Source organism: Garra rufa, chromosome 15, assembly GCF_049309525.1.
Source record: "Garra rufa chromosome 15, GarRuf1.0, whole genome shotgun sequence".
NCBI lineage: Eukaryota > Metazoa > Chordata > Actinopteri > Cypriniformes > Cyprinidae > Garra > Garra rufa.
In genome coordinates, this window is record NC_133375.1 from 40,160,493 (window position 1) to 40,180,084 (window position 19,592).

The 19,592-nt window shown below is 31.1% G+C and overlaps 1 protein-coding gene across 1 annotated transcript in view; it reads left to right on the forward strand.

Annotated features, from left to right (window-relative positions):
• Positions 1–19,592, forward strand: part of LOC141286612 (septin-2) — a 54,405-nt gene that overhangs the window by 5,715 nt on the left and 29,098 nt on the right. The window contains exons 2-7 of the mRNA XM_073818661.1: positions 2,286–2,333; positions 3,547–3,646; positions 3,725–3,811; positions 6,523–6,646; positions 13,393–13,527; positions 15,372–15,489. Of these exons, the coding sequence (XP_073674762.1) occupies positions 2,307–2,333; positions 3,547–3,646; positions 3,725–3,811; positions 6,523–6,646; positions 13,393–13,527; positions 15,372–15,489 (591 nt within the window). The 5' untranslated portion in view covers positions 2,286–2,306. The remainder of the gene's footprint in view (positions 1–2,285; positions 2,334–3,546; positions 3,647–3,724; positions 3,812–6,522; positions 6,647–13,392; positions 13,528–15,371; positions 15,490–19,592) is intronic.

Genomic DNA, 19,592 nt, shown 5'->3' on the forward strand with positions numbered 1-19,592 from the left:
TTACCAGGGCTGCATTTATTTGATTAAATATACAGGAAAAACAGCAATATTGTGAAATATTTTTGCAATTTAAAATAACTCTTTTCTATATGAATATATTTTAAAATGTAATTTATTCCTGTGGTCAAATCTAAGTTTTCAGCATCAATTATAGAAATGATAGAAATTAATATTTTTATTTAGAAAGGATGCTTTAAATCGATCAAAAGTAATGATAAAGACATTTATAATGTTACAAAAGATAATTTCTATATTCTATTTCAGCTGTTCTTCTGAATTTTCTAGTCGTCAAATAAACCTGAAAAAAATCTACTCACCTGTTTTCAACATAATAATAATTAAAAAAAATTCAGCAGCAAATCAAAATATTTGAATGATTTCTGAAGAGTCATGTGACACTGAAGACTGGAGAAATTATGCTATTTTTTGATATCACAGAAATAAATAATATTTTAAATATGTGACCCTGGACCACAAAACCAGTCTGAAGTCGCTGGGGTATATTTGTAGCAATAGCCAAAAATACATTGAATGGGTCAAAATTTTAGATTTTTCTTTTATGCCAAAAATCATTAGGAAATTAAGTAAAGATCATGTCTATGAAGATTTTTTTGTCAAATTCCTGCTGTAAATATATCAAAATGTAATTTTTGATTAGTAATATGCATTGTTAAGAACTTAATTTGGACAACTTTAAAGGTGATTTTCTCAGTATTTTGATTTTTTTGCACCCTCAGATTCCTAATTTTCAAATAAATGTATCTCGGCCAAATATTGTCCTATCCTAACAAACCATATATCAATAGAAAGCGTATTTATTGAGCTTTCAAATGATGTATACATCTCAGTTTCGTAAAATTTAACCTTATGACTGGTTATGTGGTCCAGGGTCACATATATGTCAATAGAAAACTGTTATTTAAATATTAAAAATATTTTTTTAAAATGTAGTTTTTGCTGTACTTTGAATCAAATAAATGCATGCTTGGTGAGCAAAAGAGACTTCTTTAAAAAGCATTAAAAACTGGTAGTGTATTTTAAAATGTAATTTATTCCTATGATGGCAAAGTAGATTTTTCTTGTCTTGGGAGTAGAAACACTCATGATCATAAAAATCCATCAGTAGTACAGCTGTTAGGCTTTCACAGTGACGACTTCCAGCCCGCTGTCTCTGAATCGAACACACTTTCACCCAAAGACACAGAAAAGTGTTTCTGGGTGGTTGTGTGTGTGTGTGTGTGTGTGTGTGTGTGTGTGTGTGTGTGTGTGTGTGTGTGTGTGTGTGTGTGTGTGTGTGTGTGTGTGTGTGTGTGTGTGTGTGTGTGTGTGTGTGTGTGTGTGTGTGTGTGTGTGTGTGTGTGTGTGTGTGTGTGTGTGTGTGTGTGTGTGTGTGAGCTCTTATTTATGGGGAGTGGTGAAAATGTAGGAAAGCGTTTCCAGGAAGATAAAAGATAAATAGCATTGTTCCCTCCCTGTCGTCACCCCTCACTCTCCTCCTCATGTCTGACACACTCCAGCGTCTCCAGAACAGTTTGTTCCCCATCAACATCATCAGCCCAACCCAATTCAGATCTGATATAGTGTGTGTTTAATAACATCAAAATGACGGAGAGCTTCAATTAGTGGCTCTTTGATTAAATGTGAATGTTTCGTTTTGACTGTAATGTGAAGGATCATTTTATTGGCCAGCTGTTGCATTTAAGATTCAGCGACCAGTATCTTTAGTTTTTATTTACTTTTTTTTTTTTTTTTTTGGGTCAGGTTTTGGGTAAATATTGTTTGAAGTAAATGTTCTGTCATTATGTTTTGTAACTGTGCAAAAGTTTGCAGTCATTAAGAATAAAAAAAAGAAAAGAAATAACACTTTTATTCTGCAAGGATGCAATAAATGAATCAAAACGGGATATTAATAGCGTTAATATTACATTAGATTTATTTTAAAAAAAATTGGTAAAAAAAAGAAGCATGTGAAGCAGCACAACTGTTTTCCACATTGATAATAATCAGAAATGTTTTTTAAGCAGCAAATCAGCATATTAAAATTATTTCTGAAGAATCATGTGACACTGAAGGCTCGAATATTGTTTTTTAGGTTTAGTTTTGTTTAGTATTTTTTTTTTCTTTCACTGAATAAACATTGTGTCAACTTTCATTATTATTATTATTTTATAGTATGTTAAGCATGATCATAGCCTTCCTGCTCTTTAGATACTCGAGATAAATCTAGAAGGAGACTTGTAGTTTGTTTATTTATTAATATGAATATATTTGATTTCTTTATTTAGTTGTCGTCAGGCAGAAACATCATGTCGCAGTCTGGAGAAAAAGGAAAGGTAAGATTCCTACACTTATTTAAAACAAAAGAAGTGTGCTTGTTTTGGATATTAAAATATTTCATGTTCATAGTCCCTAAAAGTAAGTCAAGTTGATTTGTGAAATTCTGAATATTATATTGTGCTGTATTATATTAAATTATATTATATTGTTATATCATATTTATTGCATATTTAGCTTAATGCAATTTTTTATTTTATTTTATTTTATTTATTGCATATATCTCTTAATGTAATAGATTAAGACATTTTTAAGTGTGTCTTAAGTATCTAGATGTTTTTTTGCATATAGTATTATTTTATTATTTTATTTTATTTTAATTAAATGTATTGTATTTATTGCATATTTAACTTAATGCAATTGAATAAGACATTTTTTTTAAGTGTGTCTTAAGTGTCCAGATGCGTTTTTGCGTAAAGTAATATTTTATTTTATCTTAATATATTATATTTATTGCATATTTCGCTTTATGCAGTAGGTTAAGACATTTTTTAGCGTGTCCTAATTGTCCAGATGCTTTTTTGTGTAAAGTAATATTTTTTTATTGCATATTTATAATAATGATACATTTTATTTATAAAGAACTTTACATTTGAAAGAAAATCTCAAAGCGCTACAGAAAGAGAAATAATAATATACAGCAATAAAATAAATAAATTAAATTAAATCCATCTGCCAACTAAGGTTATACACATAAGTTTAAACATTAAAATAGTTTTTATATTTTTATTTCGCTTTATGCAATAGATTAAGACATTAAGTGTGTCTTAAGTGTCCAGATGCTTTTTTGCATAAAGTAATATTTTCTTATTTTATTTTATTTTAATGTATTATATCATATTTATTGCATATTTTGCTTAATGCAATAGATTAAGACTTTTTTTTTAAACATTAAACATTAAAAGACTTTTTTAAAAAAGGTATGTTTGTATTTTGCTTAATACAATTAAGACATTTTTAGGTGTGTCTTGATTTTTTTTTTTTTTTTATGTATTATAATATATTTATTGCATATTGCATATGTATTATATTATATTTATTGCATAACCAGTGAAGTGAGTTTGGGGGCGGAACTATCTGTTTGCCTAACCAATAGGAGATGAATAGGGCGATCTGTTATTATTTTATTTCATTTGGTGCTGCAAAAGTTACACACTTCACATTTAACTAATCAACATTTCCATATTAAACCGTTCTGATGTGTGTTTCTAGTTTCCTGATGCTGCAGGATATGTGGGATTTGCCAACCTGCCCAATCAGGTTCACAGGAAGTCTGTGAAGAAAGGCTTTGAGTTTACACTGATGGTCGTAGGTGAGTAACATATAAACACACAATGGATTCAGACAGACACACACTGTGCTTTTAACCAGGTGTTATTTGTCATTGTAGGAGAGTCTGGTCTTGGTAAATCCACCCTGATCAACAGCCTCTTCCTGACTGACCTCTACCCAGAGCGCTATATACCTGGAGCGGCAGGTAAAACCCAAACACACACACACACACACACACACACACACACTGGTCTCCAGAGGTCTTTATTAACTCTACAGGATATTGTGTCCGAGAACAAAATGATCTCTAGCAATCATGAGGAAAGCCTCTGTAGATGAACTTCATTTTGACCCGAAAAGTATGTGAACGCTCAAATCACACGTAAAACTGTCTGAATGCCATTACATGAGATAACCAAATATCAAAGAATGCTTTAATTTCAAGGTTTCTGGGGGTCTTACAAAGGTCTTGAAAGTCCTAATTCATCCTTCCTCAAATTAAAGCTTTAAAAAAGTCTTAAATCAGAGCAGAAAGTCTGAAATTCATCAAGTTTATGCCTTAAACAAAAACAAATATCTGTCGATTGGGTATGAAAGCTTGTTTTCTTTTGAAGATAAATTTTCTGAGTGCATTGGCAGACATTTGCTTCTCCTTTAATCATAAACTCACCTCATTTTGAGTAGATAAGTAATGGAGGTTGTATCTCATTAAAACTCATTTTTTGCTCCCTAGACATTACATTTAGAGATCATATTGACGCTTGTGTTCCTTTCCATTTTGTCTTTCAATTTCCTTTATTTGGTCTTTGCACATTTTGCACCCTGCAGAACTGTGAACTTTGAACTGCAACATGCACATTACACTCATTCACACATAAATGGCACTTTTACACATCCTGCACATTACAGAACTGTGATCTTGCACATATCTATACATCTGCACATGTCTTGCCCATAACTGCACATTCAATTTTTTTAAATATATTTATTATATTATATTCCTATTTTTTCTAATATTTTATTGCTATTTTTTATTGTATATTTGTACATAATGTCAATTTAAAAGTTTTCTTACAACTAAAGTTAATCCATATTATATCTTATTTGTAAAATTCTCTTATTTCTCTTTCTATTCTGGAACTTCTTCTAAATTTTATAGGTTATCAGCAGTCGTATAAGCATTTCACTTCATATCATACTGTGTATGACTGTTATGTGACAAATAAAATTTGAATTTGAATTTAATATTAAAAAGTTTAATATTTACCTTGAGAAAACCTATTCGTAAAAACAGCAAAGCACAAGCACTTTTCAATAAACCATTTCAAAAATAGAAGTTTGTTTTCAGTTATACTTATTCTATTCTATGTTCAAATATATTTATTGCACATTTCACTTAATTCAGTAGGTTAAGACATTTTTAAGTGTGACTTAAGTGTCTGGTTGCATACATTTTATTTTATTTTTTTATTTACTGCATAGTTCGCTTAATGTGCCTTAAGTGTCCAGATGCTTTTTTGCGTGAAGTAATATTTTCTTAATTTTTGAAAAAATATATTTAATTTTTTATTTATTACATATTTTGCTTAAAACAGTAGATAATGACATTTAAGTGTGCCTTAAGTGTCTGGATGCTTTTTTGCATAAAATGATATTTATTATTTTATTTATTTTCATTTAATTATATTTTATCTTATTTTATTTATTGCATATTTTGCTTAATTTTTTTTGTAAGTGTGCCTTAAGTGTCCAGATGCTTTTTTGCATGTTTTTTATTTTTTTATTATATTTTTATTTCACTTAATGCAATAGATTAAGACATTTTATAAGTGTGCTTTAAGTGTCCAGGTGCTTTTTTGCATTAAGTAATATTTTCTGTTTTATTTAATTTTATTATTTAATTTTATTTTATATTTTAATTGATTTTATTTTATTTTAATATATTATATTTATTGCATGTTTTCCTTAATGCAATAGATCAAGACATTTTTTTATAAGTGTGCCTCAGGTGTCTAGATACTTTTTTGTGTGTTATTTTAATTTAATTTTAATTTAATTTTGCTAAATGCAATAGAATAAGACATTCTTTGAAAGTTTTTGCATTAAGTGTCAAGATGCTTTTTGTGTAAAGGAATATTTTCTTCTTATATTATATTTTATTTTTAAATATTATATTTATTGCATATTTCACTTTATGCAATAGATTAAGACTTTTTTAAGCGTGCCTTAAGTGTCCAGAAGCTTTTTTGTGTAAAGTAATATTTTCTTATTTTATTTTATTTTATATTTCACTTAATGCAATATATTATGACATTTTTTAAGTGTGCCTTAAGTGTCCAGATGCTTTTTTGCGTAAAGTAATATTTTCTTATTTTATTTTACTTTATATTTCACTTAATGCAATATATTATGACATTTTTTAAGTGTGCCTTAAGTGTCCAGATGCTTTTTTGTGTAAAGTAATATTTCCTTATTTTATTTTTTATTTGTCATTTGAATATATTGTATTATATTTATTGTATATTTCGCTTAATGCAGTAGATTAATTTTTAAGTGTGCATTAAGTGTCCAGATGCTTTTTTGCGTAAAGCAATATTTTCTCCATCGTGATGCTGCCACCAGTGGAATGCAGAATATTTGTGATTTAGATGCTCAATGGATATAAAATCCCTTGAAATCCCTCTGTTGAGCTTTTTGTCTATTAAAGCTCTCTAGAGTAAAAGGTTGTTTCAAGAAAGTAATCCCATCTGTAACCCAGGGCCTCCTCCCAAAGGTTCTCAGAAAAGCTCATTAATCTTTATCATGGTGCATCAGTAAGTCATAACTAAGTATATTTAATTTGATTGGTCGTGATGTTCCGCTGTTTTCTAAGAACTTGCGTGCTTTTGTTCTGATGGGATGTTGTTACACTTGCAGAGAAGATTGAGCGCACCGTCCAGATTGAAGCATCAACGGTGGAAATCGAGGAACGGGGCGTGAAGCTTCGCCTCACTGTGGTGGACACACCCGGATACGGAGACGCCATCAACAGCCAGGACTGGTCAGTGTGTGTTTACTTAGCAAAATTTGTTCTGAGAACTAAACTAAATCAGATCAAACCTTCCTTTGGAGACATCTGGTGACATCTTCAATTAAAAACGATTCATGTATTATTACATATCTTTTAATTTGTTTAAAAGTTTTTTTTTTTAAATTATAAAAACAATATAAATATCTGGTAGGACTTCATTTAGATTAGATTGAGTGTGTTCATGAGGTCAGAAATATTTTGGCACAAGTCACTGTCAACGGGTGTGAAAGACAAAATTTCTTGCTCCTGAGCCATGTATTTATTTCTAAATTTGACGTTCTTTATGATGATGCCAGTTGTCCCATACATTATCAACTTCCCTGTAAATTAATGTTTCATTATTGAATTAGTCCAAATTACAGGATTGGACAGATTTTTTAGTATTTGGGCCACAGATTCAGGCATATTGTCATCAATTTTAAAATTTTGACTTTTAACTTGACTGATGCTGATGCATATTAGAATAGATTTTAGAATTAAATCGATGTTATGATGTTATGTTATATTATACTTATTGCTTATTCTGCTTAATGCAATTGATTAAGACATTTTTGAGTATATTTTAAGTGTCTAGATGCTTTTTTGCATAAAGTAATATTTTCTTATTTTATTTTATTTAATTTAATTTAATTTTAATTTATTATATTATATTTATTGCACGTTTCGCTTAATGCAATAGATTAAGACATTTTTAAGTGTGTCTTAAGTGTCCTGATGCTTTTTTGTGTAAAGTAATCTTTTCTTATTTTATTTTTGTATTATTTTACTTTATTTGTTTTTAATGTATTATATTATATTTATTGCATATTCCACTTAATGCAATAGATTAAGACATTTTTTAGGTATGTTTTAAGTCTCCAGATGCTTTTTTGCATAAAGTAATATTTTCTTATTTTATTTTATTTCTTTTTTTATTTAATTTAATTAAATTTTATTTTATTTTAATGTATTATATTATATTTATTTAATATTTTGCTTAATTCAACAGATATAATTTTTTTTTTAAGTTTGTCTTAAGTGACCAGATACTTTTTTGCATAAAGTAATATTTTCTTATTTATTTTATATTTTAATGTATTATATTTATTGCATATTCCACTTAATGCAATAGATGAAGACATTTTTTAGGTATGTTTTAAGTCTCCAGATGCTTTTTTGCATAAAGTAATATTTTCTTATTTATTTTATATTTTAATGTATTATATTTATTGCATATTTCGCTTAATGCAATAGATTAAGACGCTGTTTTAATGTGTCTTAAGTCTCCAGATGCCTTTTGCATAAAGTTGTATTTTCTTGCAATATCATCTTCCCTGTAAATTAATAGTGGTAGAAAATAACAGGATATTTGCAAAGCACAACACACCTGCTGTAAATACATGCTGTTACAGCCCAAACACAATACATTTACATTTGCCAAAATTAATTGGCATTTACAGTGTTTCCGTATTGCATTATATGTCCAGATGCTTTTTTGCATAATGTAATATTTTCATATTTATTTCATTTAATTTTTTAAATATATTATATTTATTGTTTATTACTATTATTACTTATTGTGCACTTAATGTGTGTTTACTCTTGAGTACACTTGCATTGGTGTTGTTGTTGTTGCTGTTGTTTGCCTCAATTTCCCTTAGGTAAACTAGCTGTTACAGATATCTCTACCATAAAATTAGAGCTTGCATATAATGCTTACCTCTTGAATTGAAGACTGAACTGATTATTAAGTTAATACCCCATGTTTTGTGTTTGTGTATAGCAGAGATTATTTATATTGTAGCACTTGATTGTAGACTGGAGGCAGCTGTTGTCTCTTGTTGCTCTATTGGTCATTGAGCCTTGCTGAGGAATGCTGGGAACGTCCTGTTTGAAAGAACAATATCCTCCCCATCTCGCACCCACAGACTTCTCAGGCTGATAATGAAAATGTGCCATCCACATTACCTACCTACTGTCATGTTGTGTATTTTTGTCCTTCAGTCTCTCGATAAGGCTGTGGTGTCAAGGCCGATTTGAGCAGGAGGTCTATTAGAAGACACAGAAGTGGTTTAGATCTGGTTAGGAGTTCAGTTAAGTTTAGTTTACTGTTTAGATAAGGCTGGAGACTTCAGAGCAAAAGGGAAGCTGGTGGCGAGACTTTAGAGAACTGAGAGATGGTGCATATCAGGGTCATTGTAGTTAACTTAAAGGAACACTCCACTTTTTTTGGAAATAGGCTCATTCTCCAACTCCCCCCGAGTTAATAAGTTGATTTTTACCATTTTGAAATCCATTCAGCCGTTCTCCTTTTCTGGCGATATCACTTTTAGCATAGCTTAGCATAGATCATTGAATCCTATTAGACCAATAGCATTGCGTTCAAAAATGATCAATGAGTTTCGATATTTGTCCTATTTAAAACTTGACTCTTCTGTAGTTATATCGTGTACTAAGACCGGTGGAAATGCAAAGCTTCAATTTTCTAGGCTGATAAGATTAGGAACTACACTCCCATTCCGGCGTAATAGTCAAGGAAGTTTGCTGCCGTAATAAGGCTGAAGCAGGAGCAGTAATACCACGCAGCAAATGTGCAAATGCTAAACTAGCTGGGAACTCATTTCTTATAATACTCCGCCTGCTTCAGCCAAATTAACTTCCTTGACTATTACGCTGGAATGGAAGTGTAGTTCCTAATCTTATCAGCCTAGAAACTCGCAGCTTTGCATTTCCACCGGTCTTAGTACACGATATTAGCCTGGAAAAATCCAGACCCTAATCTATTAAGATTAAGGGTCTGGGATCGAGCAATGAAAATTGACTAACTCGAGGGGCGGCACCAAGCATGCATTTGAAACTCTAACTGCACGCAATTGGATAACGCCACGACCAATCGCAACAATACACGCTTAGCTACCAGCAGAGCTAAATGATGTTTCATTAACAAAGTTCGGGAGAAGCGCGTCAGATGCTTAGCGTAAACATCACAAGTCAATCAGCGCCATAGGTTTAAATACAGCTGACTCACCTCAATTCACTCGATGGTTTATCAGTAAACCTCCACCACCCCATCTCATCACTCCGAGTTCTCGCTACTCCTATTGGGGGGTAACGTACTCTGGGTTCGGGCCACTCCCGAGCTCGGAGCCCTTCACCGGACAGCACGCCAAACATGCACTACTATTCTCCGGCTAATTATATGTAAGCGTGAACTTAGGGCTGGGCGATAAAACGATAACGATATATATCGCGATAGACAAGAGATGGATATCAATAAAAAATGTGTTCGATAAAACGTTCGATATTTTGTATTCTTCGTCGGCCCGCCCAGCCCCCCTTTAACGTTCAGTTCATAGCGCCAGATCACAATAGAAGTTAAGGTTATCTTTCCTACAGAACGGGTCCATGTTGTTGTATTAAACAAACTAAATAGCCTTATGTTATTCATCTTATTTAAACGACGGCATTTGATTTGTCTCTACATGATCGCGCGTTTACAATGTCTACTCACAGACGGGATCGTGGACTCCATTCATAAAAACGGACTTTACTATAAGGCGGAATTCGTCGATTTTTGGAATAATAAATCAAAAGTTGGTCTGTTAATTAATTCAGATCGCGATATGGACTAGTGTCTGTGAAAACTGGAATGCAAAAAGACCGTTTCAATATGAATCCTGCATGTTCCGTTTGCCTCTATATGTATGAATGGAGGAGACACGTTTTATTTTCACTAACGTTACACGCATAATGCACACGTGACGCTCCCGCTAATTTTTGGCCTTTGCATCTCACATGAACAGACAAACTCCAATAAATACATCTCCAAAGCTGCTGTGAGTGTCACTTTTTGTCAATTTTACCGTTTCATTAGTGAAACTAGCATCATTCATACTGTATTACACACTGAAACTTCACGGCAACCTGTCAAAATAAAAGTACGGTTTAACATGTAACAGAACAATATTAGTCTTATATTACTGTACAGTATAATGTAGGTGTTTATATGTTCACATTTAAATAATTTACATAAAACAATATATATGATAAAAAATAAAAAAGAGTCACCACTTAATTGTTGAAAAAATACTATTATTATTAAACCTTTTTTTAACTGAATATAATTTTTCTTCTATGTATTAATTTTAACAGTAAAGCTCCGTTTATTTTTATTTTTAAAAATAAATCAGTGATTTTGCTTTCATTTGATTATCAGAAAAATTAAAACAAGAATTTCTGGGGGAAAAAAAAGATTGTAAGGCCCTATTGTTCAAAATGTTGAAAGTTTTGGGCTTATTTTTTCACTTAAATATTTTTGTTATTACACAAAGTATAGGCTAAAGTACCGGGAAAGAAGTAATGTTGGCTACTGGCAACCAGCAATCTGTGCAGAAAAAAATATTATCAGCCAAGTACTTTGCAACAACCTCTGACCTGTGGTCAAGCCATACTTCTGGGCCATACATTAGCTTGACCATTCACTTCATCGACAATGAATGGGGTTTGAATTGAGGATTAAGAGATAATTAAGTGTATATTGTGACTTTAGACGTATGTTTACATTTTAATTATTTGAGTCTTCCATGGTTGTTGACATTTCTGTGTTAATAACTGAGGGGATTATGATCAGAGGCAGGTTAAGTTTAAAATAAAAATGCTTGAGTGTAATATATTTTTCTCCTGGTCCTTATTTTAAATGGGTCATAAAAATATCAATAATTATCGATATCGACCGATATGAAACACTGATATCGTGATATAGTTTTCAGCCATATCGCCCAGCCCTACGTGAACTCGTGAACTGATAGATTAAACTCTTGCCGTATCCAGTCGGCGAAACAGCAAAAACGTCCTTCTTGCAAAGGAACGAATCGAGTTTTCGGTTTTCTGTTCCTCTTTTATATGGAAAGCCAAGTCTAACTCGTTCATTGCAGCGGCCAAAGCCGTTTCAAACAACTTGTTCATCTGTAGCGACAGCGATCTTTCAAAGTTTACTATATGATTCGGACGTCGCAGTGCTGTCATCATCAGCTTAGCTCGCCTCTGGCCCGCCTACATCAGATACACCGATTTGATTGGTTCCCACAATTGCTTACGTATTGCAGTAACCTGCATCATTGCTCGATGCCAGAGTGTCTTGCAGAGACAATTCAAATTGTGCTCTCGCGAGACCTCTGGATTTCCAGGGTATCACGATATAACTACAGAAGAGTCAAGTTTTAAATAGGACAAATATCGAAACTCGTTGGTCATTTTTGAACGCGATGCTATTGGTCTAATAGGATTCAATGATCTGTGCTAAGCTATGCTAAAAGTGATATCGCCAGAACAGGAGAAAGGCTGAATGGATTTCAAAACGGTAAAAATCAACTTATTAACTCGAGGGGAGTTGGAGAATGAGCCTATTTCCAAAAAAAGTGGAGTGTTCCTTTAAACTAACTAAAACCATAAAACATAATTTTTATCTGAAATTAAATAAACATTAACTGAAACCAAATAAATTTAAAAAAATTAAATGTATTAGAAATGTTAGCTTGTTACCAAGTCAAGCATGTTTTAAAAAATCTGTAAGAATGAAAAATAAAAAATAATATTTATTACAAGCTTAAAAAAATACTTGAAATTAAACGGACAATAACCAAAACAAAATAAAATCATATATATAAAATAAAAATATAAATTTAAATAATATTAAATATAAATATATACATACAATATTCAAACTAGTTGCCAAAGCAACATTTTTCTTTTTTTTTTTTTAACTTGATGTACTAAAAAACGTACTTTAGTGTATTAAAAAGCTAAACTGTAAGAAAAAAAATTCAGTAACTGAAACTGAAGAAAATATAACAATTTAATATAAATTAATATACATATTTAATATCAATATATAAAATAATTATTTCAACTAGTTGCCAAAGAAACATTTGTCATTTTTATTTAACTTTATGCACTGAAAAACAAAATTAAAACCATAAAAAACATTTTTAACTTAAAACTAAAATTATAACCATTATTTTTTTAATTAACTTAAAATAAACATTACCAAGACAAAATATAATATAAAAAAAGAATATAAATAAAATATAAAATATAAGTATAAATATTATTTAACATAAATATATAAAATAATTATTTCAACTACTTGCCAAAGCAACATTTCTTATTTTTATTTAACATAATGTAGTGAAAAACTAAATGAAACCGTAAACTTTTTTTTTTTCGCTTGAAATAAAAAACCCCAAAATAAAATAACTTAAATATGTTGATAAAAAGCTAAACTGTAAGTAAAAAATGTTTGTCAAGTCAAAATAAATAAAACTAACAATAACTGAAACTAAATAAAATGTAAAAAATAAAATAATATGAATAAAATATAAATGTAAATAATAGTAAATATAAAAATATAAATTAATTATTTCAACCAGTTTATTTTCACATTTATATATATAAATAAATGAAAACTGATAAAAATGAACACAGGTGTTTGTGGTTCAATTACGCTGAACAGGAACCTGATGTTGTGCAGCATTCTGATAAGCTTTATTTGGACAAAGTGGTTGTTTGTTCATTTCTAAAGTGCATCCAGATATCTCACGATTAAATTATGGTTTTGTTCGGCTGAGTTCCGTATCCAATGCTTGTTTAATGCCCATGTTAAAATCAATCACAAGCTTTTATGTCTCAGTATTTCCTTTCAGCTTGTTCTCTGATCTCTGCTTTATTCTGTTCGACAGCTTTAAGACGATCATCCAGTATATTGATAATCAGTTCGAGCGATACCTGCATGACGAGAGCGGCCTGAACCGCAGACACATCGTTGACAACAGAGTTCACTGCTGCTTTTACTTCATCTCTCCGTTTGGACACGGGTAAAACACCTGCACATGTTCTGCCTTTCGTCATCGGTCAATAAATTCAATTAAGGCCTGTTTGCTACAAAAGTGATGCATTGAATCCACCCTCACAAAAACCACAAGTGGAACTTGCACCAAAACTTTTCACTTAAATACTCTTGCTGATGTGAATTGTCAACAAATACTGCAGCCAAACAGTTACATCACATCTTTTCAGGGTGAAATTTGGTGGATATATTGTGCTGTTTTCATTCTCATATGCTCATAAATTTGTACACTACTTTTAAGATTTTGGATGTTAAGCGGCAGTCTCTTCTACTTACCAAGGCTGCATTTATTTGCTCAAAAATACAGTAAAATCACCAAAATTGTGAAATATTTTTAAAATTCAAAATAATCATTTTTTATTTGAATATATTTGAATATATAATTTATTCCTGTGATCAAAACTGAATTTTCAGCATCTTTACTACGGTCTTCAGTGTCACATGATCCATCAGAAATCATTCTAATATGCTGATTGCTGCTCAAGAAACATTTCTGATTAATATCAATGTTGAAAACAATTGTCCAGCTTCATATTTTTGTGAAAATTATGATTATTTATTTGAAATAGATATCTTTTGTAACATTAACTACCAGTCAAACATTTTTGGACAGTATGATTTTTTTTTAAATAAAATTAAAATAAAATAAAATATACAAAATATAAAAATAAAATATAAAAACTTAAATTATAAATTAAGTAATAAATAAAGCTAAACTGTAAGAAAAAAATGATTTTCAAGTAAAAGAAAAATTTAAATAAAAGTAAAAATAACTGAAACAAAAGAAAGTATGACAAATAAAATATAAAATAAAAGCATAAATAATATTTAATAAAAATATATAAAATAATTATTTCAACTAGTTGCCAAAGAAACATTTATCATTTTTTTTTAACTTGATGTACTAAAAATTAATTTAAAATCATTAAAAAAAAAAATTGAAATAAAATAAACATTTCTAAAACAAAATAACAAATAAAAGAATATAAATAAAATATAATTATAAATAATATTTAATATAAATAAATAAAACAATTAGAAGTAAAAAAATAATCATATCCATAATACAGCAAAAGCATTAAGATTATAAAATATTTTTACTATATAAAATAACTTTTTTTTATTTGAATATATGTTAAAATGTAATTTATTCCTGTGATGAAATCTAAATTTTCTGTGTTTGCAGCGCATTCCTGTATTTGCAGCGTGTTTCCGTATTTGTGTTTGCGTTGCGAGGATTTGCAGCGCCTGTGTTGTCAAACTGATGACGTTGTTTTTTTCTGTTTGCATGTGTTTTCTTAAGTTGCAGCACGTTAAGCTCTCTCGGCCACCGTACAAATCAGCATATTAAAATTAATTCTGAAGGATCATGTGACTGGAGTAATGATGCTGAAAATTCAGCTTTGATATCATAGGAATAAATTTCATTTTAAAATATTTTCAAATAGAAAGCAATTATTTTAAATAGTAAAAATATTTCATAATTACACTGTTTTTGCCATACTTTGGATCAAATAAATGCAGGCTTGGTGAGCAGAAGAGACTTCTTAAAAAAAATACAGTTCAAAAACTTTTAACTGGCAGTGTAAATGTCTTTACTTTTAAAAAAAGAAATTGTAAAAACATGATATAATTCAGCCCTAATATATCTCACCATGAAAATAGCCACAGAAGCTGGAATGGCGTTAAACACAAACAAACAAACAAACAAACTTAAAGTTTTGATCAATTGAATGCATCTTTTGCTGAATAACAGTATTAATGTCTTTCACTTTTTTTGATTTGTGCTTCTGTGTGCTTGATTTTTCCCAGACTGAAGCCTCTGGATGTTGAGTTTATGAAGGCAATCCACAGTAAGGTCAACATCGTCCCTGTAATCGCCAAAGCCGACACGCTCACGCTGAGAGAAAGAGACCGTCTCAAGAGAAGGGTGAGGAACTGATTTAGATTTAAACTGACAGAGTGTGTCTGCCTCCCGAACAGTGTTAGGTAGATTGTTCCAGAGTTTGGGCACTAAATTTCGATTTTGATATTCTAGGTATTATCAAATTGCCAGAGTATTGACCTAACCCTAACCCTAACCCTAACTATAATGTGATAAGAGCTCGCTCAAGTACTGAGGAGCTAAACCATTCAGGGCTTTATAAGTAATTAGCAAGATTTTAAAATCTATATGATGTTTAATAGGGAGCCAGTGCAGTTTTGACAGAACCGGGCTAATATGGTCATCTTTCTGGTTTTAGTAAGATCTCTGGCTGCTGCATTTTCTGCAAGCTGGAGTTTGTTTATTAAGCGTGCAGAACAACTGCCCAAGCATTACAAAAGCATTACAATAATCTATCTTTGAGGTCAAGAATGCATGAGTTAACTATTCTGCATTTGACATTGAGAGCATAGGTCATAATTTCAACATATTTTTAGATGGAAAATGCAGTTTTGCAAATGCTAGAAATGTGTCTTTCAAAGGAAAGATTGCTATCGAATAGGACACCTAGGTTCTTGACTGATGTCTAAGAATTGACAGAGCAGTCATCGAGTATTAGACAGTGTTTTAGGTTATTACATGCAGAGGTCCAATAATTAACGTCTGTTTTTTCAGTAAGAAATTACTCTCTATCCAGTGTTTTATATTAACTATGCATTCTGTTATTTTTTCAAATTGGTATGTTTCGCCGGGCCATGATATCTCCCAAGGGTAACATGAAATGTGTAAAAAGTAATGGCCCTAGTACTGAGCCTTGAGGTACTCCATATTGCACTTGTGATTGATATGATACCTCGTCATTTACTGCTACGAATTTTACGGAAAACATAATTTTCAAATCTATTCAAAAGAATATTTTGGTCGACTGGATAATATCAAATGCAGCACTAAGATCCAGTAGAACTAATAGAGAGATGCAACCACGATCGGATGATAAGAGCAGGTCATTTGTAACTCTAATAAGAGCAGTCTCAGTGCTATGATACGGTCTAAAACCTGACTGGAAATCCTCACAGATACCATTTTACTGTAAGAAGGAACATAATTGTGAGGATACTACCTTTTCTAGTATCTTTGACAGAAAAGGGAGATTTGAGATTGGTCTGTAGTTATTTAATTTGTTGGGGGTCAAGTTGTGTTTTTTTTAATGAGAGGCTTAATAACAGCCACTTTAAAGGTTTTGGGGACATATCCTAATGGCAATGACAAATTGTCATTAGGATATGACATTACGGCTCGTCATTCCACGGCAGAGAGGGGCGGGGTGAGCAAAGCTCATTAGCATTTAAAGAAACATGCAACAGAATAGCTCGCTCTAAAAAGGGCTGATTTTGACAAGGTAAAAAGAGGGTTTTTTTACACTACACTGTAAAAAAAAATGACTGAATTTAACGGTAAAAAACTGTAAAAAAAAAAAAATGCTACGGTAAAAACCTGTGAAATGGTTAACTGTAATTTTCCCTTCTATATACGGTGAAAAACTGTGTTGGACATTGCATGTAATTTTACGGTAGTATGTTTTTGGAAGTGAAAAAAGAACGTAAAATTTACACTGAATAACCGTAAATTGACATTCCCAGAATTCCCTGTGTTTCATTTTTTTGTTGAAATAAGTTTTTCTTCTTAGTTTTTTCTTGGCAGTTTTGTACATTAGGGTTGTATGTTACATCTAATGTTGTTAAATTAATGTTTTTTTGCATTATTTCAGTTTTATGTGTGTTACCATGATGGTGTGTAGTGTTTGTGTGAATGACACTGTGCACCTTCTATATATGTTATAATTTAAAACCTCCTTGTGATGGCCTTTGATTCATTACAAAGGTACAAAACAGATTTCAGTACTTCAAAAGGTTGGTACATTACCATTATATCAGTTAATGAAATTACGGTATTTACCTGTAAATTTAAGTGAAAACCGTAAAACGTAAAACATTGCTGTCGTATTTTTTACGGTAAAATTCTGGCAACCGCAGCTGTCAGTTTTTTTAACGTAAATTTTACGGCTTTTTTTTTTTTTTTTTTACAGTGTAGCATTGACAAATTTTAACCAAAGTATGTTATAGACTTCTCATTAAGACCCTAAAAAAACATATCAACTTGTGGAAAATGGGCATCCAATGACCCCTTTAATGATAAACACACTTTTGACTGGTGCATTGAGTGTTGGTTTGATCAGACGATGTGTGTTTTTAGCGTGGGGTGTGTACATGCATTCTTGCATTCATGCGTTTTGACATTCCCGGCAGTCTGGCGTGAACGCAAGTATGTAAAAACACACGCTGACCATGTACTGTATGTGCTGTAATGTGCAATTCCACGGACAATAGTGTTCTCTTTGTGAAGTCTGCAGATGTTTCCCTTTAACACACACACACACACACACACACACACACACACAGAAAATCACACCCCCTCTGGATTGTGTCTGAAGCAGGGTCAGGTGTGTGTCGACCCGCACGCTCCGCGTCTTCCTGATGATGTCCTCTGTAGGTTAAGTAGGACGGTGATTATGTGGTGTATATCTGGCTCCACTTCTTTGGGACATTATCTGTAATCCCACAGGAAGCTTACACAGATCAACACAAGCACTGAAGCCAGAATCGTATCTTGCGTTTGTCTAATTTAAAAGTTTTGGTTTCGTATTGATATATTACTCATCCTTTAATTTGTAAAAAATAATCCTAGAGAGTGTAAAACCACAAATGTGAAGCTTTGAAGCACTGTTTAGGTGCTTAAAATATATGCATAGTCAAAAGTTAGTAAAGAAGATGGAAACTTTGACTTTTGATCAGTTGAATGCATCTTTGCTGAGTAACATTATTAACCCGTTTAATCCCAAATTTTTTCCAGATATGAAAATATCCAAATCATGTTTCATTAGTAGCCCACATATTTGAAGCTTTGAAGCATTGTTTAGGTGCATAAAAATATATATGCATAGTCAGAAGTTTGTGGTCAGTAAATGTTATTTAAAGTAACAACATCTCACCAAGGCTGTATTTATTTGATAAAAAATCCAGTAAAATTAGTAATATTCTGAAATATTATTATAATTTTAAATGATCATTTTCTATGTGAATATATTTTAAAATGTATTTTATTACTGTGATGCGAAGCTGAATTTTCAGCATCATTACTCCAGTCTTCAGTGTCACATGATCCTTCAGAAATCATTCTAATATGCTGATTTGCTGCTCAAGAAGCATTTGAAAACAGTTGTGTTGCTGAATATTTGCATTTCAAAATGCATTTTTGGTACATTTTATTTTTCAGGATTCATTAATAAATGAAAAGTCTAAAAGAACAGCATTAATTTGGTGTAGAAATAGTAACATAAATGTTTTTACTGTCACTTTTGATCAATTTGTTTCAATTTATTAAAAAAAATCTTACTGACACCAGTCTTGTATGCGCAAGCATACTTGGCAATAAAGCTCTTTCTGATTCGGATTTGGATTCTGATTCTTTTAAATGGTAGAGTATCATAGGTGATACTTTATACTATTCGAATACTTATTGCGTATGATGACTGTAATTGAAGTGAGCAACATGTAACTTTGTTAACTATAGTAGTTTCCTCAACACTAGTTCTGTACGTTTGAGATTTATGCCCGCTTATAGAAGAAAAATGTGCTAAGAAGTCCTTATGCATTATATTCCAAGTCTTTTAGGATCATACACTAGCTTTTTTTAAACAAAATTAATAGTTTTATTCAGCAAAGACACATTAAACTTATCAAAAGTGACAGGGAAGATATTTATGATGTTACAAAAAAATTATCTTTCAAAACTTTTGAATTTATTCATCAAAGAAATGACTAAAAACTGGTCAGTTTCCACAAAACTATGAAGCAGCACAATGAATAAATAAATGATCATGTGACACTGAAGACTGGAGTAATGATGCTAAAAATTCAGCTTTGCATCACAGAAATAAATTACATTTTAAAATGCATTGAAATAGAAAACAGTTATTTGAAATTGTAATAATATTAAGACTTAAAATATCAAAAAGTCTTACCACCCAATTTTTTTAAAGAACTGAATAT